The sequence below is a fragment of the Gopherus flavomarginatus genome, chromosome 3, assembly GCF_025201925.1.
Source record: "Gopherus flavomarginatus isolate rGopFla2 chromosome 3, rGopFla2.mat.asm, whole genome shotgun sequence".
Taxonomy (NCBI): Eukaryota; Metazoa; Chordata; order Testudines; family Testudinidae; genus Gopherus; species Gopherus flavomarginatus.
This window is the reverse complement of record NC_066619.1, coordinates 802,314-826,967: the sequence shown is the minus strand read 5'-3', so window position 1 is coordinate 826,967 and position 24,654 is coordinate 802,314. Positions and strand designations below refer to the sequence as shown.

The following is a 24,654-nucleotide window of genomic DNA, read 5'->3' as shown; positions in this document are numbered from 1 at the left end:
TGGGGACCCCAAGACCCAAATCCCTTGAGTCTTACAACAAAGGGAAATAATCCTTTTTCCCTTCCCCCCTCCAGGTGCTCCTGGAGAGATACACAGACACAAGCTCTGTGAATCCAAACAGAGTGACTTCCCCTCTCCGTTCCCAGTCCTGGAAACCAAAAGCACTTTCCTATTCCCCCAGAGGGAATGCAAAATTAGGCTAGCAAATTCAACACACAGATCTTCCCGATTTCTTTCTCCCACCAATTTCCTGGTGAGTACAGGCTCAATTTCCCTGAAATTTTCCAGTAAAGAAAACTTCAACAGGTCTTAAAAGAAAGCTTTATATAAAAAAGAAAGGAAAAATACATACAAATGGTCTCTTTGTATTAAGGTGACAAAATACAGGGTCGATTGCTTAAAAGAATATTGAATAAACAGCCTTATTTAAAAAGAATACAAATTAAAGCACTCCAGCACTTATATTTATGCAAATACCAAAGAAAAGAAACCATATAACTTACTATTTGATCTCTTTGTTCATACACTTAGAAACAGAAGATTAGAAAGTAGAAACTACTTCTTCAAAGCTCAGAGAAAAGCAGGCAGACAGACAAAGACTCAGACACAAACTTCCCTCCACCCAGAGTTGAAAAAAATCCGGTTTTCTGATTGGTCCTCTGGTCAGGTGCTTCAGGTGAAAGAGACATTAACCCTTAGCTATCTGTTTATGACACGCCCCCCAAATTGCAGACAGTGGGGAAGCTCACTGGCGGCGATATCCTTCTAGAACTTTAAAATAAACAGATTACTACAACACATGCACCTTTACATATACTACTAAGTATATAACTAACAGACTTTTACATTTTAAGAACACTTTTTAACTACTGGATTCTGGGAAACTCTCACGGGAGAGTGCATCAGCAACTTTGTTAGAAGCTCCTGTGATGTGTTGAATTTGTTCTTCGGCCTCAATTTTTGCCTTAGAAGTCATGGTTCCTGTTTTCTTGGGTTGGGGTGCCCTCCGGTGTTTATCTTCAGAACTGCAGGTTCTCTGTTGCCTCCTGAAGTCTGCCTAACAACAGTGCCTTTAGCTAATCTTCAATGTTAAGTAAACCTGAAAAACCACTTTATTTGCATGCATATAGTGCTGGTACTTGCCTCCTAATGGGAGGGCTATTGCATGACAAAAGACCCTTAACAGTCTGGTAATGGCTTCTTGCTTAACATGCAAGCCACAAACTGCCAGAGAGAGCAGAAAAAAAAAATTCTCTCTGGTTCCCTTTTAAAACCAAACTGTTTCTCTCTGCTAAAAAGCCCTTAGCAGAGAAAAGAAAAATATAATATTCCTACTGGCTTCTGGATTCTGTCTATATCCCAACCGCTGCTACACCATGTCATAACCTTAGTCCCAGATTTGGACCTTAGCGTCCAAAATATGGGGGTTAGCATGAAAACCTCCAAGCTTAGTTACCAGCTTGGACCTGGTACTTGCTGCCACCACCCAAAAAATTAGAGTGTTTTGGGGCACTCTGGTCCCCCTGAAAAACCTTCCCTGGGGACCCCAAGACCCAAATCCCTTGAGTCTTACAACAAAGGGAAATAATCCTTTTTCCCTTCCCCCCTCCAGGTGCTCCTGGAGAGATACACAGACACAAGCTCTGTGAATCCAAACAGAGTGACTTCCCCTCTCCGTTCCCAGTCCTGGAAACCAAAAGCACTTTCCTATTCCCCCAGAGGGAATGCAAAATTAGGCTAGCAAATTCAACACACAGATCTTCCCGATTTCTTTCTCCCACCAATTTCCTGGTGAGTACAGACTCAATTTCCCTGAAATTTTCCAGTAAAGAAAACTTCAACAGGTCTTAAAAGAAAGCTTTATATAAAAAAGAAAGGAAAAATACATACAAATGGTCTCTTTGTATTAAGGTGACAAAATACAGGGTCGATTGCTTAAAAGAATATTGAATAAACAGCCTTATTTAAAAAGAATACAAATTAAAGCACTCCAGCACTTATATTTATGCAAATACCAAAGAAAAGAAACCATATAACTTACTATTTGATCTCTTTGTTCATACACTTAGAAACAGAAGACTAGAAAGTAGAAACTACTTCTTCAAAGCTCAGAGAAAAGCAGGCAGACAGACAAAGACTCAGACACAAACTTCCCTCCACCCAGAGTTGAAAAAAAATCCGGTTTTCTGATTGGTCCTCTGGTCAGGTGCTTCAGGTGAAAGAGACATTAACCCTTAGCTATCTGTTTATGACAGGGAAGTTTGTGTCTGAGTTCTTTGTCTTCTGCCTGTCTCTCTCTCGGCTATGGGAGGATTTCTGTCTCTTGCTTTCTAATCTTCTGTTTCCAAGTTGTAAGTACAAATATAGTAAGGCAGTAAGGTTTCTATTGTTTTTCTTTTGTATTTACATGTGTGTAGTTGCTGGAATGTTTTGAATTGTATTCTTTTTGAATAAGGCTGTTTATTCATAGTTCTTTTAAGCAAATGACCCTGTATTTGTCACCTTAATACAGAGAGACCATTTTTATGTATTTTTTTTTCTTTTTACATAAAGCTTTCTCTTTAAGACCTGTTGGAGTTTTCTTTAGTGGGGAACTCCAGGGAATTGAGTCTGTGCTCACCAGGGAATTGGTGGGAGGAAGAAGTCAGGGGGAAATCTGTGTGTGTTAGATTTACTAGCCTGACTTTGCATACCCTCTGGGTGAAGAGGGAAGTAATTCTGTTTTCCAGGACTGGGAACGGGGAGGGTGGAGTCCCTCTGTTTAGATTCACGGAGCTTGCTTCTGTGTATCTCTCCAGGAACACCTGGAGGGGGGAAGGGAAAAGGTTTATTTCCCTTTGTTATAAGACTCAAGGAATTTGGGTCTTGGGGTCCCCAGGGAAGGCTGTTGGGGGGACCAGAGTGCCCCAAAACACTCTAATTTTTTGGGTGGTGGCAGCTTTACCAGGTCCAAGCTGGTAACTAAGCTTGGAGATTTTCATGCTAACCCCCATATTTTGGACGCTAAGGTCCAAATCTGGGACTAGGTTATGACATAACCCACCCTGAACTGGGAGCACTTCAGCATCCTGGCTGAACATCCAGCACAGGCACGCAGAGGCTCTTTGGGCAAGAGGCTGCAGAGCACGTGTGAGTCTCTGCCAAACCTCACTCCATAGGCTGGCCAGGAGCTGTACTCCATTTTCCATCATGAGGGCCCATAGTGTCCACAACACGGCCAGCCCCCAGCCTTCGGCCTCAGGAGTCAAACCCCCCAAATCATGACTGACAAAAATCATGGGGTTTCTAAACATAACACCGTGTTGTTAAAACTGCCCTCCAGTTATAGAGCCATTAGGGGAAGCTGCCAGCTGCTGTCCACACTGTGTGATCATCCCAGTTCAAAATTCAACCTTAAATGCACTCACAGAATTACAGGTTGCAGAGAAAACCTTCCAAACTTGAGCAGAGTGCAAAGCAATGCAGCAGTGCTTGCCTGAGTCTGCAGGCAGCCTGACACAACAGCCCTGAGAGGTATGGACAGCTCATGTGTCTCAGTGAGGTGTTAACTCAGGCGGCCGATGATGATGTACATGTCAACATTGTGAACTATTTCCCTGCATGACAGGAAAGGGAGGACCAAAGTGTGAAGAGCGACACACTCCCTTCTGGAGACTTGTCTACGTGGGAAAGTGACAGTGGTCTGTATGGCTGTAATGCCCGCACGGACGCTCGGATTTGGACAGGCATGCCATTCTTCAGTTCTGTTTGGTTTGTTTTGAAAGAGGTTTAAGATTAAGTGAAAACAGTCGCTCTTAGTCTGGAATCAGAGTGTCCACACGGGGAGTTACACTGGTAATAACAGGTGCATCGGTTTAACGATAGTGGTGTAATTACACGGGTAAAATGCTTCTGTGTGGACAAGCCTAACTTGACCTGTAATAACTTGGGTTTCCTGTCATAGCGCCCCCGGGTGCCTGGAGGTGGCATTTCAAGGGGTCTTCAACCCTTGCGCCTCTGCAGCCCATCTGCCTCTCCTCAGGTGTTGCGTGGCTCAGCCCTCCACCTAAAGTCCAAGCCCCGTCCGGGGTGCCCAGAACCCCAAATGAACGCCACTTTGAACAACCGTCCCAAATTAGCCTAACAAAAGGTCCTTCGCTCCCTCCTGGGCTCTACCCACATTTCTTTTTACTCTTATCAGCTCACTGGCTCCCCAGGCTTTTCCCACTCAGAGTCCAAATGCTGATCATCCACCCCGCCAGGCTTCCTCTTTGGTTCCCTGCTCCTGTAGGCCCTGGCTCAGGGCCCCTCACTGGAGCCTTCCCTGCTCCCTGTGACTCTCCCGGTCCCTGTTCCCTTTCTGGAACAGTGGCCCCAGGACAGCCTCCTTGGATCGTCCCCTCTCCCAGAGCCCACCATGGAGATTAGTTCTATCCCCAGGGCTTTCCCCTCTCTGCCTGCCCCAGGCCATTCCCTGTCTCCCCTCTCCTGGGTCTGCTCCCTTCAGTGGAGATCCCTCAGCTCCTTACAAGGCCCAAGGTCTAGTTAGCTCTGCTCTCTCCGGCCGGGAGGCCATCAATTAATCACCCCACAGGTATGGCCCATAACTCTCTTTCTTCCTTGTCTAGCAGGTGACAGAGGTCCCCCCATCACAGACCCCACCAGCAGGCAGCACCTGAACTTCCCTGCAGGCCGTGTCTAGGGGGTGATGCCCAGCTCAGCGAGGTAGCGCGTTACCAGTAGCAGCGTAGCCGAGGTAGCCCAGGCAGCGGGAGTGCTGACATGGGCCAGCCCACCCAGTACAAACCTGCCTGGACCCCTGGATGTACTCAGGGCAACTAGCCTGGGCCGTGGCTGCACAAGTTACCATGGCTACACTGCTGTTTTTAGCACACTAGCGCGATGAGGTGTGTGTACACGAGTGGGGAATCACCCCCAGTTCACAGTGTAGACATAGCGTATGGGCATATCAGCAGTAGTAGGATTTCATGTTTGTATTTTATATAATTTAGAATGAAGGCTAAAGAATAATAATGTAGCATGTATTAAATGTACTGATGTATGATTTGATCATATCCTGCCAGAATAGCAGAAAGGAATGGCCTAGTGGGCCATTGGTAGAGAGACATCAGCCAGAATCTGTGTCTATGCTGATTTCAAGGCAGTGACAGGCCTTTGGGGGTCACCAATTTGTTGCATTTTTAAATCAGTAAAAGAACGCGGGGTTTGTTTTCTCTGGCATTGCAACTTCATGTTCCTGTTCAAAATGTTGTGTGTAAATCAATTCTGTGTTGTGGGTGAATGAGGGATGGGGGTTAAGAGGTAAGTGTGAAGGCCATCGCTGAGCCAGATGGATGAGGGAGGAACCGGAGACAGACGCAAGGGCACCAGGAGGCTGCAACATGCCCCTATTGGAATGTCAGAGGAGGGCAGATTGACGACTCTAAAGATGGAGCAGGCACCTATCAGTGGGGACAAGACAGCTGTGATCAAACCCAGCCTGGAGTAACGCCCTGAGAGACCTGATGAAAGAACAAGATAAAGGATGAGAAGGACAATTTAAGAAAACAAGCCCTCGTCAGCATGACGGTGCAAAACTCACGGGTCCCAGTGAAGGCAGATCACTATATAAACAGGGGACTTGCCATGGAAGGTTGGGTTCGTCCTGCCCAGACTTCCCCAGAGCATCGTGTTGTGACCGACAGAACCCAACCCCTCCCTACCCATGATCAACCTTGCTGGCAACTAGGTTGATCCAGATTCTGGACTGGTAACTATAACATCGGCTGGCGGGATAGTGTGTGTGTGTTGTGTGACTGAATGCATATGCTAATTGTTGTATCTTCAGTAAACACGAGGTGTTGCCTTTTCCCCTGGAAAGGATCCTGTGTGCTTCTTATAAGCGCTCACAGGGTGCGACGGCCGCTCACACAGCTGTGCGTCAGCCAGCTGTAACCTCCAGGCCAGGAAGCTGCGTCCAGGGGGCGAGCCGTGTGGAAGCCCCCTGCTGAGAACTACCCCTGGAAAGCCCAGGCCGAAGCGTGCACTAGTCCAGCTTCACCCCGTGTTACCCCAGCCAGCAAGAGAAAAGCTCACTCAGGCATGACCATGTGAGCTGCAGTCACCTCCTAGATTGCAGTGCCCACATACCCTGAGTTACCGAACAGTTCAGTGCTGCCCTTGTGCACCAGAGCAGAGCTCCTGTTCCTGAGCCTCCTTCTTCAGCCTGCTGCAGTGAGTGGGGGAACAGCAGCTCTTTCTGTGCTGGGGCACGGCCGGCTGCACCTGCAGGGGAAAAGGGACCCCACGGGGATGAGTAACTGGTTAAAAGACAGGACACAACGGGTAGGAAAAAGGGACAGTTTTCACAGCAGAGAGAGATAATAGCAGGGGGCCCTACGGATCTGTACTAGGACCCCTGCTGTTCAACAATTCATAAATGATCTGGAGAAAGGGGTAAACAGTGAGGTGGCAAAATTTGCAGATGATACAAAATTACTCAAGATAGTTAAGTCCCAGGCAGACTGTGAAGAGGTACAAAAGGATATTTTAAAACTGGGTGACTGGGCAACAAAATGGCAGATGAAATTCCATGTTGATAAATGCAAAGAAATGCACATTGGAAAACATAATCCCAACTCTACATATAAAATGATGGGGTCTAAATTAGCTGTTGCCACTTTAGAAAAATCTTGGAGTCCTTGTGGAGAGTTCTTGGAAAACATCCACCCAATGTGCAGCGGCAGCAAAAAAGCAAACAGAATGTTGGGAATCATTAAGAAAGGGAGAGATAAGACAGGAAATATCATATTGTCTCTATATAAATCCCTGGTATGTGCACACCTTGAATACTGTGTGCAGATGTGGTCTCCCCATCTCAAAAAAGATTATTGGAACTGGAAAAGGTTCAGAAAAGGGCAACAAAAATGATTAGTGGTGTGGAGCAGCAGCCATATGAGGAGAGATTAATAAGACTGGAACTTTCCAGCTTGGAAAAGAGGCGACTAAGAGGGGATATGATTGAGGTCTATAAAATCATGACTGGTGTGGAGAAAGTGAGTAGGGAAGTGTTATTTACTCCTTCTCATAACACAAGAACCAAGGGTCACCAAATGAAATTAATAGGCAGCCAGTTTAGAACGAACATAAGGAAATATTTCACATGGTCAACCAGCGGAACTCCTTGCCAGGGGATGTTGTGAAGGCTGAAAGTATAACTGGGTTCATAACAGACAAAGTTCCTGGAGGACAGATCCATCAATGGCTACTAGGCAAGGTGGTGATGAATGGAACCCCCTGCTCCGGGTGTCCCTAAAACCTCTGACTGCTGTGAAATTGGGAATGAGCGACAGAGGCTGGATCTCGTGCTGATTCCCTGTTCTGTTCATTCCCTCTGGGGCACCTGGCATTGGCTGCTGTTGGCAGACAGGATATGTGGCTAGATGGACCTTTGGTCCGACCCATTGTGGCCGTTTTTATGTACAGGCAGGGAATGGCTGAATTGGGAGAGGAGTTGGGGGGGGGGGGCAGGTCTGGGCAGCCCTTTGCACCCTGTGGAGGCAGGGAGGTAACACCTGGTTCCATGCAGCTCCCCAGGGAGACACGACACACACATGGCAATGGGGCAGCTGGTCAAACCTACTCGGTTTGGTGAAGGCCCTGTCAACTTGCGCTGGGGGTCGGGGTCTGTGCATGGGGCTGGGCCTGCCTGGCTCATTCAGATTGGTCGAGGGGAGTGTGACGTTATGAGTATAATATAATATCTCATTGAAAGGTGACAGGGCCAGAAAGAGTTAATTAACTCACCTCACCCACTGACCTGACCCATGGGTGAAGCTTAAGGACTGGTTAGGAAGATCTGTAAATGAGCAGAGCTTTGAAATGCAAGTCTGCATTGGGAGAGGTAGAAGGGTAGATGTTTGCTCAGGTCTTGGGATGTAACAAACAAGTCTTGTCTATTGCTATAGCTTTAATTCAAAGATCAAACAAGGAATATTAACATTTATGATGATACTTGAGTGAAATAGTGTTATTGTCTATGTGTCTCTTTGAAGGTTGTGGTAACCTGTGTCTGAACTATTTAATGGATAAATTACCCTGTGCTAATTCCCAGGATGTTTGGAAGGAGAATTAAGCCTGTTGTTTTCTTAGGCCGAAAGGCTGCTGGAAATGTATAAGAACCCTGGGACATGATCCTGCTTCATCTCAGATCTGCTTTGGGTTTCAAGAGGGGGAAACCTTAAGCCACAAGGATTGAAATCCCCAGTCACTGACTGGAGCCACCCTGAATATGGACATTGGACTATAACCTCTGGACTATTTCTGAAAGGACTTTTGGCAACTACAAGCTCATCTCTACTATGTATCTGAACCTCAAGAATTGAATTCAAGTCTGTCTGTATATTGATCTTTTAACCAACTCTCTCTCTCTTTTCTTTTTTAATAAATTTTAGCTCAGTTAATAAGAATTGGCTGTAGTGTGTGTTTTGAGTAAGATCTAAGTTACAATTGAACCTCGGTGTGTGGCTGATCCTTTGGGATTGGAAGAACCTTTTCTTTTATATGATGAGATAAGATTTTCAGGAATCATCATCATATCCGACATGTGTGTCTGGATGGAGGCCTGAGGCTGGGCACTTTAAGGGAACTGCATGGTTTGGACTTCTGAGTAACCAGAGAGGTACTGTAGAAGCTGTTCTGTGTTGGCTGGTAAATCTAAGTATTGGAATAACCACCAGCGTTTGGGGTTTGTCAGCCTCGTTTTGTTTGCAGTTCACCCTGATTGAGTGACCTCAGTTGGCTCCCACAGGCAGCACTGTCACAGGGAGGCAGCAAGTTTTGATGCCAAAATATTTTGTTTTTTAAAGTTACTAATTTTTGGTACTTCTGTGAAGGGAGGGGAATTGGCAGATACTTGGTATGCCCCTCCCCCACACGCCCAATGTCCCACGCACCCTCCCCAGCCCCCCACATGCTTCCAGCCCCCCACATGCCCACACACGAGAGGTGCGGCAAGGTGCCATTGGCCTGGCACGATGCCTGTGCTGCACCTACCCCGAGCGCCCTCCCCCACCCCAGCCCCATGCAGCTGGCCCAGGGCCATGCCCGGCTCCTACCTGTGCAAGGTGCATCCTGGGTGGGGCCCGCCGGGGCTGCCAGCTCCCTGGGCGAAGGAAGCAGGTTAGACACCGGAGCTCAGCCTGACTGCCCAGGGAGAGGCCCAGCCCAGCCCCCCATAGCACCATCCCTGTCACACACTCTGGGGCGCCACCGGGCCAGGTCAGCCCAGCCCAGACAGACCGACCGCCTGGCCCCACGAGTCCGGTGGGAGGGATGAGGGGGGATTTAGTCTCACTCCAGCCATGAGCAGAGCAAGGTCCCCAGCACAGCCCTGCGCCCTGCTGTGATCAGGGGTGCAAAGAACCAGTCTGCGGGGGACAGCACCAGCACGGGGCACAAGGGAACGAGTGGGTGAGCGGCACAAAGTGGTGCAGAGAACATGGCGTCACAGACCCCCCCTGCCCTTGCACACCCACTCACACACACATCTGCCCTCGCACACCCACCCAGACACACCCACTCACCCATTGACACCCTCTGCCCTCACATACCCGCTCTCACACACAGTCTCACACACCCGCTCACACTCACACCCTTCCCTTGCACACACAGTTCGGCACCCCCTCTGCCCCTGCACATCTGCCTAGACACACACCACCACACATTGACACCCTCTGCCCTCACACACACACCCTGGCACCCCCTACCCTTGCACATCTGCCCAGACACATACCCTGTCTTTGCACACCCACCCAGACACACCCACTCACCCATTGACACCCTCTGCCCTCACATACCCGCTCTCACACACACTGTCTCACACACCCACTCACACTCACACCCTTCCCTTGCACACACAGTTCGGCATCCCCTCTGCCCCTGCACATCTGCCTAGACACACACAACCACCCAGACACATACAACCACCCATTGACACCCTCTGCCCTCACATACCCGCTCTTACACACACCCTGTCTCACACACCCGCTCACACTCACACCCTTCCCTTGCGCGCACACTTAGGCACCCCCTCTACCCCTGCACACCTGCCTAGACACACACAACCACACATTGACACCCTCTGCCCTCACACACACACCCTGGCACCCCCTACCCTTGCACATCTGCCCAGACACATGCCCTGTCTTTGTACACCCACTCAGACATACCCCATCCTTGCATGCACACGCACACACTCTGCCCTCACTCACGCACCGAGACATGCACACAACCATCCATTGACAGCTCCTGCCCTTGAACACCCACCCAGACACACACCTTGCCTTTGCACATCCACCCAGATATGCACTCTGCCCTGACACACCTGCCCAGACACACACAACCACCCACTGATACCCCCTGTCCTCGCACATGCACCCATACACACACCCTTTCCTCACACACCTGCCCACACACACCCTGCCCTCACGTACCCACCCAGACACACCGACCAATATGCACTTCCCACACCCCACCACCCACTGACACAGACACCTTCTGACACCCCCTGCCCTAGCACACCTACCCACTGAGACACACACTTAGGCCTCTCACACACACTCACTCCATACACCCTGCCCTCACACACTTGCCTAAACACACTTGCCCAGACACAGCCCCTGCCTTTGCACAGCCACCCCCTGACACTCCCAACCAGGCCTTGCACACCTGCCTACTATGCAACCCCAGCCCTCACACACACACCTAGACACAACCCCACTGACACAAATCCTGCCCTTGCATACCGACCCAGATACACACACACACACACACACCCTCACATACCCGCTCAGGCACACACATACAGGCCTTGCACACCCACCCACTATGCACACCATGTCCTCGGACACCAGCCAAGACACACCCCACTGACATACCTGCCTAGACACACCCACGGCCCTGCACTCAGTGACTCAGGCATATCTAACTGAGGCTAGGGCAACATCATTGCAGTGCTCAGCGAGTGAGAGTTTTCACAGCCCTCAGTGACTCAGGCACGTCTACACTGGGGCTAGGGCGACACCATTCCAGTGCTCAGCGTGTGAGAGTTTTCACGGCCCTAAGTGACTCAGGTCACGTCTACACTGGGGCTAGGGCGACACCATTCCAGTGCTCAGTGTGTGAGAGTTTTCACGGCCCTAAGTGACTCAGGTCACGTCTACACTGGGGCTAGGGCGACACCATTCCAGTGCTCAGTGTGTGAGAGTTTTCACAGCCCTCAGTGACTCAGGTCACGTCTACACTGGGGCTAGGGCGACGACATTCCGATGCTCAGCGTGTGAGCGTTTTCACGGCCCTAAGTGACTCAGGCCACGTCTACTCTGGTGAGCTGAGAGTGGCACAGCAGTACCGATGCAGCTGCGCCGCTGTCAGGTCGCTCGTGTAGTCGCTCTCCCAGTGACATCATAACGCCCCCCCCCCCGCCCCGAGTGGCATTAGCTGTGTCAGGGGAGAGCGTCTCCTGCCGACCAAGCACTGGGCACACGGCCACTTACGCCTTCAGAACTTATGTTGCTCAGGGCAGTGGGTTTTTTAACACCCCTGAGTGACATAAGCTTTCCCAACCTAAGTGGCCGCGTAGACATGCCTTAGATGGATCCATCTGACTTTAAAGTGCCAGGCCTGGCTGGGGAGCAGACAAGCCTGCAGTCATGTTCCCGCCTTGCAGACAGTCTCCAGGTGCCCAGATGTGATTTACCAACTCTCTCTCCCTCCCTCCCTGGCGCTGTCACTTCCCAGCATCCTGTTATGAGCAGTCTGGAGGTTCCCCGTCTCATGTTACCTCCTGACACGCTGCTCACGTTCCTCTGCTTCAGCCCCCGCTAACTTACCCTAACGATTGCCCCATGAGCCATTACAGGGCCCAGGCCTCAGAGCCTGGCACCTTCCATCAGTCACTGGCTGTCGCTCTCTGTCCAGTTCTCTGGGACTCCGGTATCTGGCTACGGATCTGGAGTTTCCATCATCCTAGTCACAGCATCACCCGGCCACACTTCCCTTTTCACTTTCACAGTTCAGCAGACAATCACTTCTGAGAAATCACACAGCAATAAGGAAACAAACAAGAGAGGAAGCCTCCTATCCCTCCCTGCAAACTGCTAATGGTGAAATAACATCCTGGCTCCGCTTTGCCAGCAACTGGCCCCGTTATCAGAGGTACCCAGAGCGCGACAGTCCTGGTCTCACGTTCCAGCTGAAGTTGCACATCCTTGCCCAGGTCACACGGTCCTTTTCACTTCCACTTCTTGGGAAATCAAACTTAAGCAAACAAAGTGTCTATTTCTTGGAACTGCTAATCAGTTAAACAACCAGCACCCATCCCAGCCCCGCCTGTGTCAAGGGCTATAAGTAGGGGACTGACTGTGAGCCCCAGATACCAGTACTTGGAGATTCATCTGGCACCTGTGGGCAGCCTCCACTCCCAGTAGCAATGGGGAAAACGGGCTTCTCTCTGCTTCTCGCCATGGGTCTTGTGACCCTCAGTACCTCTTCAGAGAAAAAGGTACTGGGCAGGGTGTGGGGCTGATGGGGCTCGGCACTCGCTCTGGGTGTCTCAGGCTGGGCAGGGTGAGGGGCCGAGCGGGCTGGGCGCTGGCTCTGGGGTGTCTCAGGCTGGGCAGGGTGTGGGGCTGAGGGGGCTCGGCACTCGCTCTGGGTGTCTCAGGCTGAGCAGGGTGAGGGGCCGAGGGGGCTGGGCACTGGCTCTGGGGTGTCTCAGGCCGGGGCAGGGTGAGGGGCGGAGGGGGCTGGGCGCTAGCTCTGGGGTGTCTCAGGCCGGGGCAGGGTGAGGGGCCGAGGGGGCTGGGCATTGGCTCTGGGGTGTCTCAGGCTGGGCAGGGTGAGGGGCCGAGGGGGCTGGGTGCTGGCTCTGGGATGTCGCAGGCTTGGCAGGTTGAGGGGCCGAGGGGGCTGGGGGCTGGCTCTGGGGTGTCTCAGGCTGGGCAGGGTGAGGGGCCGAGGGGGCTGGGCGCTGGCTCTTAGCCGGCTCAGGCTGGGCAGGGTGAGGGGCCGAGGGGGCTGGGCGCTGGCTCTGGGGTGTCTCAGGCTGGGCAGGATGAGGGGCCGAGGGGGCGGGGCGCTGGCTCTGGGGTGTCTCAGGCTGGGCAGGGTGAGGGGCCGAGGGGGCTGGGCGCTGGCTCTGGGGTGTCTCAGGCTGGGCAGGATGAGGGGCCGAGGAGGCTGGGCACTGGCTCTGGGGTGTCTCAGGCTGGGGCAGGGCGAGGGGCTGAGGGGGCTGGGCGCTGGCTCTTAGCCGGCTCAGGCTGGGCAGGATGAGGGGCCGAGGAGGCTGGGTGCTGGCTCTTAGCCGGCTCAGGCTGGGCAGGGTGAGGGGCCGAGGGGGCTGGGTGCTGGCTCTGGGGTGTCTCAGGCTGGGCAGGATGAGGGGCCGAGGAGGCTGGGCACTGGCTCTGGGGTGTCTCAGGCTGGGGCAGGGCGAGGGGCCGAGGGGGCTGGGCGCTGGCTCTGGGGTGTCTCAGGCTGGGCAGGATGAGGGGCCGAGGAGGCTGGGTGCTGGCTCTTAGCCGGCTCAGGCTGGGCAGGGTGAGGGGCCGAGGGGGCTGGGCGCTGGCTCTTAGCCGGCTCAAGCTGGGCAGGGAGCAGTGAGAGCCTGAGGGGAGCGATGGGCGATGGGTCAGGCACTGCAATGACCCATGGGGAGGTGAGGGCAGGGTGGGGCCTTTTCCCATGCCGGGATTACGTTCTCAAGGGAAAGTCTGTCTGTGTGTCTGTCACAGTGACATGGGGGCTGAGCCCTGCACACCCCACTCAGCCCAGGCAGGTTATTTCCTTGTGAGGAGAATTCTCAGTGCCAGAAAAGAAACGCCCTGAGGCGGTGACAGGGACCCCCACCAGCGCCTGAGGCACAAGCTCACAAAGCTGTAGCAAGCCGCGGGCACCCTGGACCGTCTCTTGATGCAGCGGCCAAGAGGACACTCAGTGCAACGGGCGGGAAGCGCCAGGCTCAGCTTTTCAGAGCCCTGAGTTATCCCAGCCAGCAGAGTTAAAACAAGACTGAGCAATTCCCTAAAATCTGAAAGCCCTTTTGTCCTTCGAGAGCTCCTGGGTCTCAGCTACCAGGTCACGTTGCTCTGTCTGCCTGAGCCACCGGGGCCTAGAACTGGGCAGATTTCACTGCTGCATTGCCTGGGAATTCGCCTTCTCGGAACAGGAATGTCCCAAGCCAGAGTCACTATGGAGGCTGGTCTTTCTGAGCAGACTTGGCAGGGGCAGCTCGACTGCGGATCCATCCCTGGGCCTTGGGGGTATGATAGGCCAGACGGCACCCAGAGCTCCCCCGGGCGGTGCCGGAGAGAGCACATCCCAGATGATGCGCTGCTACACCTGTCCTGTCCTCGTGCCCAGCAGCCCCAGTGCAGACCTGCTCCGGGGAAATGGGAGAGGCGCCAGCGGCAGGGAACCTGCCACCTCTCCAGGGCCCTGCTGCTCTGGGAGCACAGATAGCTGCTCTCTCCCCTGCCTCAGAGACACTCTCCTCGTTGTGTGTGGGAAGGGGAAGGTGGGGTGGAGAAAGGAAGCGGGACGCCTCCTCCCAACCCCAGGTGAGGAGAGAGAACGCAAAGCCCCTGCCCAGCAGCAGAAGGAGGCTGGGTGCTGTAGTTGGGAGGATTTTATTTCACTTTTCACTTTGAAGTTGCAGCATGAGACAATCACAGATAGAAATGGGGCAGGGAGGTCCCTCAATCGCCAGGAGTCAGAGCACAGACCCCCTTTGTCAGTGGTCATCTTCTGCTTTGTGGGGTCTGTCCTGCATTTAGGGCTTTCAGGGTCACGGCCTCAGCTGAGGTCTGACCCGCCTGACTCCACCATGCCCCTCCTGCTGACCACCACTACCCACCTTTCAGTGCATCCTGTCTGGAGCCTGGCAGAATGAGCTGGGTTCTAATATGACCATCTTTGCTGTGAACAAGGCCGGGCAGTTCTCTGGGTTGTACCTCACAGCGGTGTCAGCCGCAAAAAAGCCGATCCTTGTGTCGCCCATAAATGGATCCCAGCACATTGACAGCCTGGAGCAGCCGACCTTCGGGTTCACCGTCAAGTGGACCTTCTCAGGTACGTGGTCCAAAGGCTTTGGGGAGTGGCATGAGGGATTGTGGGGAGAGGAATTCGGTGCTCGATGGATAGGCTGAAATCCCCCCAGCTCCAACCTGGGGCAGTGCCTGGCGCTCCCCACCAGGCCACCCCAGGCCCCTTTCTGCAGCCTCCTCCTCCTCCCATTCGTGACCCTGCCTGTCTCAGGCCACCCCTTCAGGTTGGCACTGCCAACCAATGGCCAGCAACCTGCTGTGGCCGATAAGGCTCATCACTCAGTATTGATTCCCCCCACACACTCCCTGCAGCGCTGAGTAACTGTGCCAAAGTCCCTGCCATCCTCACACCTCCTCTCTGGGTGGGGAATCAGCTGTTTGCCCTGGGACACTGCTGTTTTGGTGGGGCATGTTTTGGCAAAGTGGTTGCATTTGCCACATCCTCAGCATTCTTGCCCATATGCAGGATGGTTCCTTATGGCCATGACCACATTTAGAACAACCCTTCATTGCCTCTGGCTGCTCTTTTTTCACTGGATCCCGGGTTTTGGTTAGCAGCAGGACGGCTTCCAGCCTAGGCACTTGCCAAAGGCAGATTCACAGTGCGATGGGGGCACTTGTCTGTCCGGTTTGCCCAGCCCTTCCAGTTGTTTTTCAATCATTTCATCTTCAGGATTTAATACATCCACAGCACGTTCAAGTGTTTGGACAGCCTTGCTCGCACCACATTTGACGCAATACCACGCACAAGACGGTCTCACTGAGCAATTCGCTCGGTTCTCAGTATTGACCTGATCGTGCTGCCAGTTTTAAATCAGTCACATATTGATCCCCATCGGTCTGACTTCTGGTGAAAAATTGTGCTTCTCATACATGAAGTTGCTTTGCAGTGCACAGAATGCCTCAGACTCACTCTTTGACACCTGTGTTTTTTCTCTATCTGCATTATCATCAAACTGAAACGTATTAAATCCCCTCTTGTTCCTCCACCTGCCACAGGAAGAAATAACGCTGTCTGCAGCCATTCCTCTACTGTGTCTGCACCCAGAGCTGGCGCTAGGCACAAGCAGACTGAGCAATTGCTTAGGCCCTCAAGGGGCCCCCCTTTAATTATTATTATATGTTGTGGGGGGATATTCCTGCTTAGGGCCTGCCATGGCTGGCTCAGCACTGTCTGCACCACTCACAACCCTGTGCACTCAGATCCTAGCTCCCACTTTTGCCATTTTTCTGCTGCATTTCTGCCAATCTCTAGATTTCCTGCAGGCTTTATGTGGTCCTCTGCCAGCCACAGGCTCCTTGTCCTGTCCAGCCAGTGGTTTCCCTCCCTGCTCCCGCTGCTCTGGGACTCGCTGCACCATCTGAGCATGCCCAGGTGCTGGGCAAGCAACTCCATCCAAATGTTAAAGGAACTTGCTGGGGCTGCCAAGTCCAGCACCGGAAAGTGAGGAGAAGGCAGAAGTACAGCTGCCCCGTGCATGTGCCTCCTGGGCCCGTCTGCATGACACGGGGCCGGGCACAGCCCAGTGGTTCATTCCGTGCTCAGAGAATGGGGCAGCTCATCAGTTTCCCTTTTCATTCTCTGTAGGGTGACCAGGTGTCCGCGTTTCGACCGGAACACCTGGTCAAAAAGAGATCCTGGCAGTTGTTGACTGTCCAGTTGGCGGTGCTGCGCAGCAGGGCTGGCAGGTTCCTTGCTAGCCTCCACACCACATGGCCCCCAGGAAGCAGCTGGCATGTCCCCCCCCCGGCTCCTATGTGTAGGGGCAGTCAGGGTGCTCTGCACACAGCCCCTGCTTCAAGTGCCACCCCCACAGCTCCCACTGGCCAGGATCTGCGCCCAAGGGCAGCTAAAGGGGCAGCACTTGTGGATGGGACAGTGCTCAGAGCTGCCTGGCCACACCTCTGCCCCAGCTCTGATCCCCCTCCCACCTTCCAAACCCCTCGATCCCATCCTGGAACACCATCCTGTACCCCAAACCCCTCATCCCTGGCCCCAGATCAGAGCCTGCACCCCCAGCCAGAGCCCTCACTCCCCCCATGTCCCAACCCTCTTCCTCAGCCCTGATCCCCCTCCCACCCTCCGAACCCCTCAATCCCATCCTGGAGCACCCTCCTGTACCCCAAACCCTTCATCCCAGCCCCACATTAGAACCCGCACCCCCAGACAGAGCTCTCACTCCTCCAACTCCCTGCCTGAGCCCAGAGCCCCTTCATGCACCCAAAACCCCTAATTTCTGGTCCCACCCTGGAATCCCTACCACCAGCCCAGAGACAGTATTCCCTCCCACACCCCAACCCCCTGCCTCAGCCCAAAGCCCCCTCCCATACTCTGAATTCCTCAGCTCCAGCCCCCAGCCTGGAGCCCCCTCCTACACCCCAAATCCCTCGTCCCTCATCCCTGGCACCACCCTAGATCCCGCACCCCCGGTTGGAGCCCTCACCCCCTCCCACACCCCAGCCCCCTGCCCAGCCCAGTGGAAATGAGCAAGTGAGTGAGGGTGGGGAGAGTGAGAGGCAGAGGGAGGGGGGATGGAGCGAGTGGGGGCAGGGCCTCCCAGGAGGGGCAGGGCAGGGGCAGGGCAAAGGTGTTCGGTTTTGAGCAAGTGAGAAGTTGGCAATTCTAATTCTCCTCTTTCCGTCCGTGGCCCTGCCTTATTCCCTGCTCACTGTCCGAGCCTGGCACTTCATATACACTCACTCACTCACTGCCACACAGGCATTTCCATGGTGCTTGGTGCCACGGTGTCGAAGCCTGTCAGAGACGTTCAGGATTGTCCTGCACCTAGCGAGAGGACAATGGCCTTACCCCCGCAACAGGTCGGGAACTGAGGCACAGAGATTAAAGTCCAAATTTGCAGAACTCCCCAGGAATTGGGGTGCCTCAATGGCTGGGTGCCCAGCGTAGGACACACAGGGCCTGGTTGGTCAGACATCCTGAGGACCTGCAACTCCCACTCACCACGTGCAGCTGTGAGCGGCTGGCACGTCTGCACACCACGCCTGGAGACCCACTGGGGGCCCAGACATGAGGAACGCACAATGAGTGGCTGCATGATCTGGGGCACTCAGCTATCTCCCTGGGGCCCAACCTCCAAACTGAGTGTGACAATATTGGAACAATCAATTAAATGCACTGTTGCATCTCCCCCCACACGCCCCCAAATCCTCTGCCCCCCGGACGGGTCTGTCTAGCTGGGTCTGCAGCCACGCGGACTCTTTGCAGGAAGTGTCCACTGTTGCCCTAGCACGACCTCAGCTCCAGCAAAGGGAGCACAAGTGCCAGCTGCATCCAACCTGCTCCAAGTGAGTCTGACCCATGCAGCAGTGAAACCCCAGGGCTGGTGTGCACCAGGCCCTTCCCTGGAAATGGTTTGTGTAGCCAAGACCTGTGAGGTCAGAGCTCCTGGGGTCCATCCAGGGCACTGCCAGTGACTCACTGGAGCCTTGGCCGGTCACTTCTCTTCTGCACGCGATCACTGTCCAGACGCACCTCCCGTGGTGCCTGGGACATGCTTGTGAGAGAGAGGTGCAGGAGCGTGAGATCATCACACGACTGGCACTCAAAGCAATCCCTCTCCTTCCCTATACTTGTGGGCACCGTTGGGGGACAACAGGGCTCTGAGGGTCTCGGGCTGAGTGTCGCTGATGTTCGCTCTAACTCCTGTTTGATTCCGTGGCAGACTCAACGACTGTCTTTGTGGGCCAGTGCTTCGTGGATGATCATGGGGAGGAAACTCTGCAGACCATGTGGCTGCTGCGAGAGAAGGCCAAATCTGCAGAGAATAACTGGAATGCAACCATGTGAGTGACTGGGAATCCTCATTCCCCAGGGAGCAGAGAGGTCTCTGGTGGTCTGGGCTCCCCATCCCAGACTGTGTGGAGGAGACTCATGTGATGGGGTGGGGAACAGTCCTGTGGCCAGAGGAGACAGGCACTGGTCTGCAGTGGGGCAGCAGAGCATCTTCCCCAGATGCTCCTGCACTGAGCATTGTGAGCTTCACCCTGCCAGGGAGGAGAAAGAGAGAACACAGTGACAGGACCATCAGAAAAGCCCCAGAAGTCCTAAGCCTCCTGTAAGCATTTGGAGCAAGAGGCAGTGAACTGTGTCTGTCAACGCGGGAGCACAGCCTGCACTGGGAGGCAGGAGCAAGGCCTCTGCACGGAGAGCGGCTTCAGCACCAAAACTGTCCCCAAGCCAGGCCCCTGAACAGGCTGTGAGTCTCGCAGAATCCTGGACATGTAGGGCTGGAAGGGACCTCGAGAGGCCACCTACTCCGTCCTGCCAGGCTACAGCAGGACTATTGTCAAGGTGTCACCTCCACTCTGAACTTTAGGGTACAGATGTAGGAACCTGCATGAGATAACCCTAAGCTTATTTACCAGCTTAGATCTAGTTGCTGCCACCACCAAATGGTTTAAACAAACATTTATGGAAGAGTCATTTGAAAACTCTGTTTTCCCCCCAAATATTTCCCCAGTCTTTAATTAAAGGAAAAGGGTGAAAGGAATACCTCTGTGAGATTAGCATGCAAGCTACTCGCACAGACGACAGATCCAAAACATAGAGGACGTCCCTCTGGGCAAAAAGCTTAGTTACACAAAGATGCCCAATTTGATTCTCCCTCTTATGCAAAATGAAGTCACAAAAGAAAATAAACATAAACTAATACATTCCTGCTCTAAACACTACTTTTAAGAAATGTTAGATGGCTGATTCCTGGATCCTTCACTCCGGCACAAACTTTTCTGAACAGACACAGACTGATTTCCCTCCTCCCTCTTTGAAAACATCTTGTCCCCCCATTGGTTCCTCTGGTCAGGTGTCAGCTAGGTTATGTGAACGTCTTAACTCTTTACAGGTAAAAGAGGAATTAACCCTTATCTGTCTGTTTATGACACGCCCCCCCCCAAATCATAGACAGTGCTAGACCACACTGGCTGTGATTTTTTTCCTAGAACTTTAGGAGAAACAGACTACTAAAACACATGCACCTTTATATATACTACTAATTATATAAAACTAACCATATTTTTCATATTTCAAGGATGATTTAACCAGTTGATTCTGGGAAACTTTCATGAGAGTGCATCAGCCACTTTGTTAGAAGCTCCTGAAATGTGTTGTATTTCAAAATCAAAATCTTGGAGAGCTAAACTCCACCAAAGAAGTTTTTGTTATTTCCATTGGTGGTATGAAGCCACTTTCGCACAGCATGGTCGGTTTGTAGCTGGAAACGCCATCCCCAAACGTATGGGCATAGCTTTTCCAGAGTGTACACAATGGCGTAGCATTCCTTTTTACTGACTGACCAGTGACTTTCCCTCTCAGACAGTTTCTTGCTGAGAAACACCACAGGATGGAATTCTTGATCCGGTCCTTCCTGCATTAAAACTGTTTCCACACTGTGCTCAGATGCATCTGAGGTTACTAGGAATGGTTTGTCAAAGTCTGGGGCCCTTAGCACAGGGTCAGACATGGGTGTCGCCTTAAGCTGGGTAAAGGCCTTCTGACACTCATCAGTCCACTTAACTGCATTTGGCTGGGTCTTTCTGGTCAGGTCTGTCAGTGGGGCCGCGATTTGGCTGTAGTGTGGTACAAATCGCCTGTAATAGCCAGCCAAGCCTAAGAAGGATTGGACCTTTTTCTTTGACTTTGGGACAGGCCACTTTTGGATAGCATCCACCTTGGCCTGTAGGGGGTTTATTGTTCCTTGACCCACCTGGTGCCCCAGGTAAGTCACTCTGTTTTGGCCTATTTGACACTTTTTAGCCTTAACAGTTAGTCCTGCCTGCCTGATGCGCTCAAAGACTTTTTCCAGGTGCTCCAGGTGTTCTGCCCATGAATCAGAAAAAATGGCCACATCATCGAGGTAAGCAACTGCAGATTCTCCCATAAACGTTTGTTTAAACCATTTGGTGGTGACAGCAACTAGATCTAAGCAGGTAAATAAGCTTAGGGTTTATCTCATGCAGGTCCCCACATCTGTACCCGAAAGTTCAGAGTGGGGGTGACACCTTCTTTGAAAACATCTTGTCTCCCCATTGGTTCCTCTGGTCAGGTGTCAGCTAGGTTATATGAACTTCTTAACCCTTTACAGGTAAAAGAGGAATTAACCCTTAACTGTCTGTTTATGACAACCATACAAACCTAGAGCGTCCCAGACAGGGTGTGTCCCACCTGTTTGCTAGAGACTTCCTGGGATGGGCATTGCACATGCTCCTTGGAAGCCTGCTGCACTATTGCCCTACCCTGATCCGTAGAAAGCTTTTCCTCAGATCTAACCAAACTCCCCCTTGCTGCAGAGTGAGCCCATTGCTTCATGTCCCACCTTAAGCAGACGTAGAGAACAACTGATCCCCATCCTCTGTGATCAGCTCCCCGCTAAGTTCTCTTGTCTCAAAACTAAACATGCCCAGTTTTTGTTTTTTTATTTTTCCTCCCAGGTCAGGTTTTCTAAACCTTTGATCATTTTTGTTGCTCTCCTCTGGACTCTCTTCAAATTGTCCTCAGCTTTCCTAAAGTGCAGCACCCAGACCTGGCCCAGTCCTCCAGCTGGCACTGAAAAGAGCGGGACAGTCACCTCCTGTGTTGTAAATACAACCTTCCTGTTAACACAGCCCTCAATTATATCAGCCTTTTTTCCCAGCTGCATCACGCTGTTGGCTTATGTTCAGTTTGTGATCCAGTACAACCCCCAGTTCATTTTCAGCAGTGCTGTCTCCTAGCCAGATAATCCCCACTTTGCACTTGTTGTCTTTGAATTTCATCCAGGTGAACTCAGACCAATTGTCCAGTTCCTCGAGGTCGCTCTGGATTCTAATCCTGCCTCACAAGTGCTCCCAGCTCCTCCAGCCTTGTGTGTCCCCCACGTTGTATAAGCCCACTTGCCATGCCATTGTCCAAGTCGTTAATGAAAACATTGACTAGCACCAGCCCCAGGTCTGACCCCTGGCGAGGGGGCCCAGGCCTCTGGTGCTACTTCGTGCCCCTCTCTGCTGCAAGATATCTCCTGCCTGGGAAGCCTGTTTGTGCTCAGCCCTTCTCAGAGCACAGGCTGGCTCCCAGCATGTGAGCAGCCAGGCGAGGGGGCTACAGCGGGGCTCAGGGCACCTCCCGGGGGCACCAAGGGGAGCTTTGAGTAGGAGGCTGCTGACAGGTCCCTGCCCCCAGTGGCTCTGCTGAGCACCACGCGGATGTGCAGCCTGAGGAGCCCCTGCCTGCCCCCCCCCCCAGGTGCTGCTCGGTGGCTCTGCGGCCGTGCCAGTGCGGGGTGCTCACAGCCACGCTGCCTCGCTGGGCTGGGCGGCTGGGTGCCCCACTGAGGTGGAGCCTGGAGGAATTGCCTGCCAGCCCCCTATCTGCCCCTGCATGGCGCGGCTGGGTGTCCCTGTGAGCAGGGGCGGCTCTAGACATTTCGCCACCCCAAGCAGGGAGGCATGCTGCAGGGGGCGCTCTGCCGGTCTCCGGGAGGGCGGCAGGCAGCTCCGGTGGACCTCCCGCGGGCGTGCCTATGGAGGGTCCACTGGTCCCGCAGCTTTGGTGGACCCCCAGAGCAACCAGCAGAGCACCCCCCGCGGCATGCTGCCCCAAGCATGCGCTTGGCGTGCTGGGGCCTGGAGCCGCCCCTGCCTCTGAGGTGGAGCCTGGAGGAGGGGCGTTCCCCAGACTGCGGTGCTCAGCACCCAGGCCGTGCGCCCTGGGGATGGGTGTCCCTCTCTGGGCTTCTCTCCTCAAGGGGATGCAAATTGTGCCCCTGCCTCCTTCCCTCTCTAGTGTATGGGGCAGCCCCGAGCACAGGCCCGTGCTGGGCCAGTAACCTCAGCTCTGTGCTTCCCTGCAGGGTCGGCACAAACATTTTCACCCGGATCAAGGGGCAGAAAGTGAGTGAATCCATGAGGAATGACCTGTAACCAGTGATCCCAGCAGCACCGTGACCCCACTCTGCAGCCCCAGAGCTCCTGGCGCCCCCCAGAATTGTTCTGGGTGCTCTCTCTCGAGAGCGTCTCGCCTGGTGTCAGGGCTGTTTGCTGAGCTGCAGAGTCACCCGTCTCCGTCTCCATCTCCCCTCGCTCTCTGGTTACCCCCCACCTAGAATCACTGCCTGCGGCCCCCACGCTGCAGTTTAGTTCCTTTCCCAGTAAAGTTCTAGCGTGGGAGACACGCTCTTCTCTTCTGTTTCTCCTTTATCGCCAGGTCTTTCCGTTCCAATAGTCTCTGGTGCTCTCTCTCCTTTTCTGCAACCTGCAGCCTAACTTTGCAATGGCTTCACTGCTGTCAATCATTTTCCTGCTTTTCTGTCCCTACCTCCCTTTCCTAAAATGAGCAATCCGAAAATAACAAACTCCTCCTGACTGTCCTTTACATCTTTACACCAGTGTATGAAGTGCAAATCTTGCTCAGTACAACAAGCGGTGTGTTTCACCCTGCTTGCTGTGCCTCTGTGACAGGGTCTGTGGGTCCACTGTGCCCCCTGAACACGCTCTCACCTGGACCGTCTCTCACAATGCCTTGCTAGTGACCAGCAGCAAACCCCTCCAGGTGATGTGGTCACTCAGCACAACCGCACGTGGCGCCACACACCCAGCTCTATTGCATGAATGCTCCCAGAGCCGCTCACGAATCACCCAGAGAAAGGCACGAGAACCAAGAACTTTCCCATCACTGTAGGTGATTGATTCCTTTTAACCAGTTATAGCTCTCATCTCTATTTATTTCTTTTTATGAATAAACCTTTAGATTTCAGATTGGCCACAGTGTGATTTGTGGGTAAGATCTGATTTGCATATTGACCTGGATCTGGGGCTTGGTCCTTTGGGATTGGGAGAACCTTTTTTTGTTTTACTAGGGTGTTGGTTTTCATAACTGTTCATCCCCAGGACCAGTGGCACTGGTGGGAAATTGGAGTGGGTCTAAGGGAATTGCTTGTGTGACTTGTGGTTGGCCAGTGGGGTGAGACCAAAGTCCTCTCTGTCTGGCTGGTTTGGTGCCTTAGTAATACAGGACTCCTGGCCTTGGGCTGTAACTGCCCTGCTCTGAGCAATTTGTCCTGATCTTATTCTCTCAGTGGTGTCCCACTAGAGGCATCATCGTTAAGCCTCGTGTCCTGTTTTAGACCCTCAGTCTATGTGCTTGGAGAACTCAAGTCCAGGCATGTCTGGGGCACTACTGAGTCCCCAGGTGAGGTTGAGCAATTCCCCTGGAGTGGCCTCATGCAGGGGAGTCACTGCAATGTAGCTCCCTTGCTGGACAATGGCTGGTGATGGTTGTTTCACACACCCGGGTGTTGGTTCCTTTCCTGGCTGTTACCTCTGGGGAGCTAAGGCCTGGCTGATTCCCCAGTGTACAGCATGTTTTAGTGCCAACCATACAACACAATTCTCACAACTTCATATGCATTAATGATACACATCTATGGATAGAGAAATGACTTTCAGCAGATCATAACCTTTCCCCTGATTCCTCATACATCATGCTTTATATCTAAGATTACAATTATATAAAAATGAAGACTATGGGGGTTACAGGGCACTCCCCCAAGGTATAGTATCACATGAGCCTTCTACT

At 52.9% G+C, this 24,654-nt stretch overlaps 2 protein-coding genes and 1 long non-coding RNA gene across 4 annotated transcripts in view; all 3 read left to right on the top strand.

Annotated features, from left to right (window-relative positions):
- The window catches only part of LOC127046553 (avidin-like), a 52,347-nt gene extending 49,782 nt beyond the window's left edge, over positions 1–2,565 (top strand). The window contains exon 6 of the transcript XR_007773113.1: positions 2,256–2,565. The gene's annotated coding sequence lies outside the window, so the exon portion shown is untranslated. The remainder of the gene's footprint in view (positions 1–2,255) is intronic.
- A 1,121-nt stretch (positions 2,566–3,686) lies between these two features.
- LOC127046558 (uncharacterized) lies at positions 3,687–8,447 on the top strand. The gene is made up of 2 exons (XR_007773114.1): positions 3,687–5,749; positions 8,034–8,447. It is a non-coding gene; the product is annotated as an uncharacterized LOC127046558 (long non-coding RNA).
- Positions 8,448–12,338: 3,891 nt separating this feature from the next.
- Positions 12,339–23,832, top strand: LOC127046551 (avidin-like). Of its 2 annotated transcripts, none has more exons than XM_050943735.1 (4): positions 12,339–12,541; positions 14,904–15,111; positions 18,770–18,890; positions 21,534–21,744. In XM_050943735.1, the coding sequence occupies exons 1-4, from the start codon at positions 12,470–12,472 to the stop codon at positions 21,553–21,555; spliced, it is 423 nt and encodes a 140-aa protein (XP_050799692.1). In that variant the 5' UTR covers positions 12,339–12,469; the 3' UTR covers positions 21,556–21,744. The 2 variants fall into 2 exon arrangements, with proteins under 2 accessions (XP_050799692.1, XP_050799690.1); XM_050943733.1 differs by lacking the exon at positions 21,534–21,744 and adding an exon at positions 22,931–23,832 and having other exon boundaries at positions 12,344–12,541.
- The last annotated feature ends 822 nt before the right edge of the window (positions 23,833–24,654 follow it).

Coding starts and splice junctions, on each gene's coding strand:
- LOC127046551 (XM_050943733.1), top strand. CDS start 12,470: ATGGGGAAAACGGGCTTCTCTCTGCTTCTCGCCATGGGTCTTGTGACC. Junction 12,542..14,903: donor GTACCTCTTCAGAGAAAAAG/GTACTGGGCAGG, acceptor CCCACCTTTCAG/TGCATCCTGTCTGGAGCCTG. Junction 15,112..18,769: donor CGTCAAGTGGACCTTCTCAG/GTACGTGGTCCA, acceptor ATTCCGTGGCAG/ACTCAACGACTGTCTTTGTG.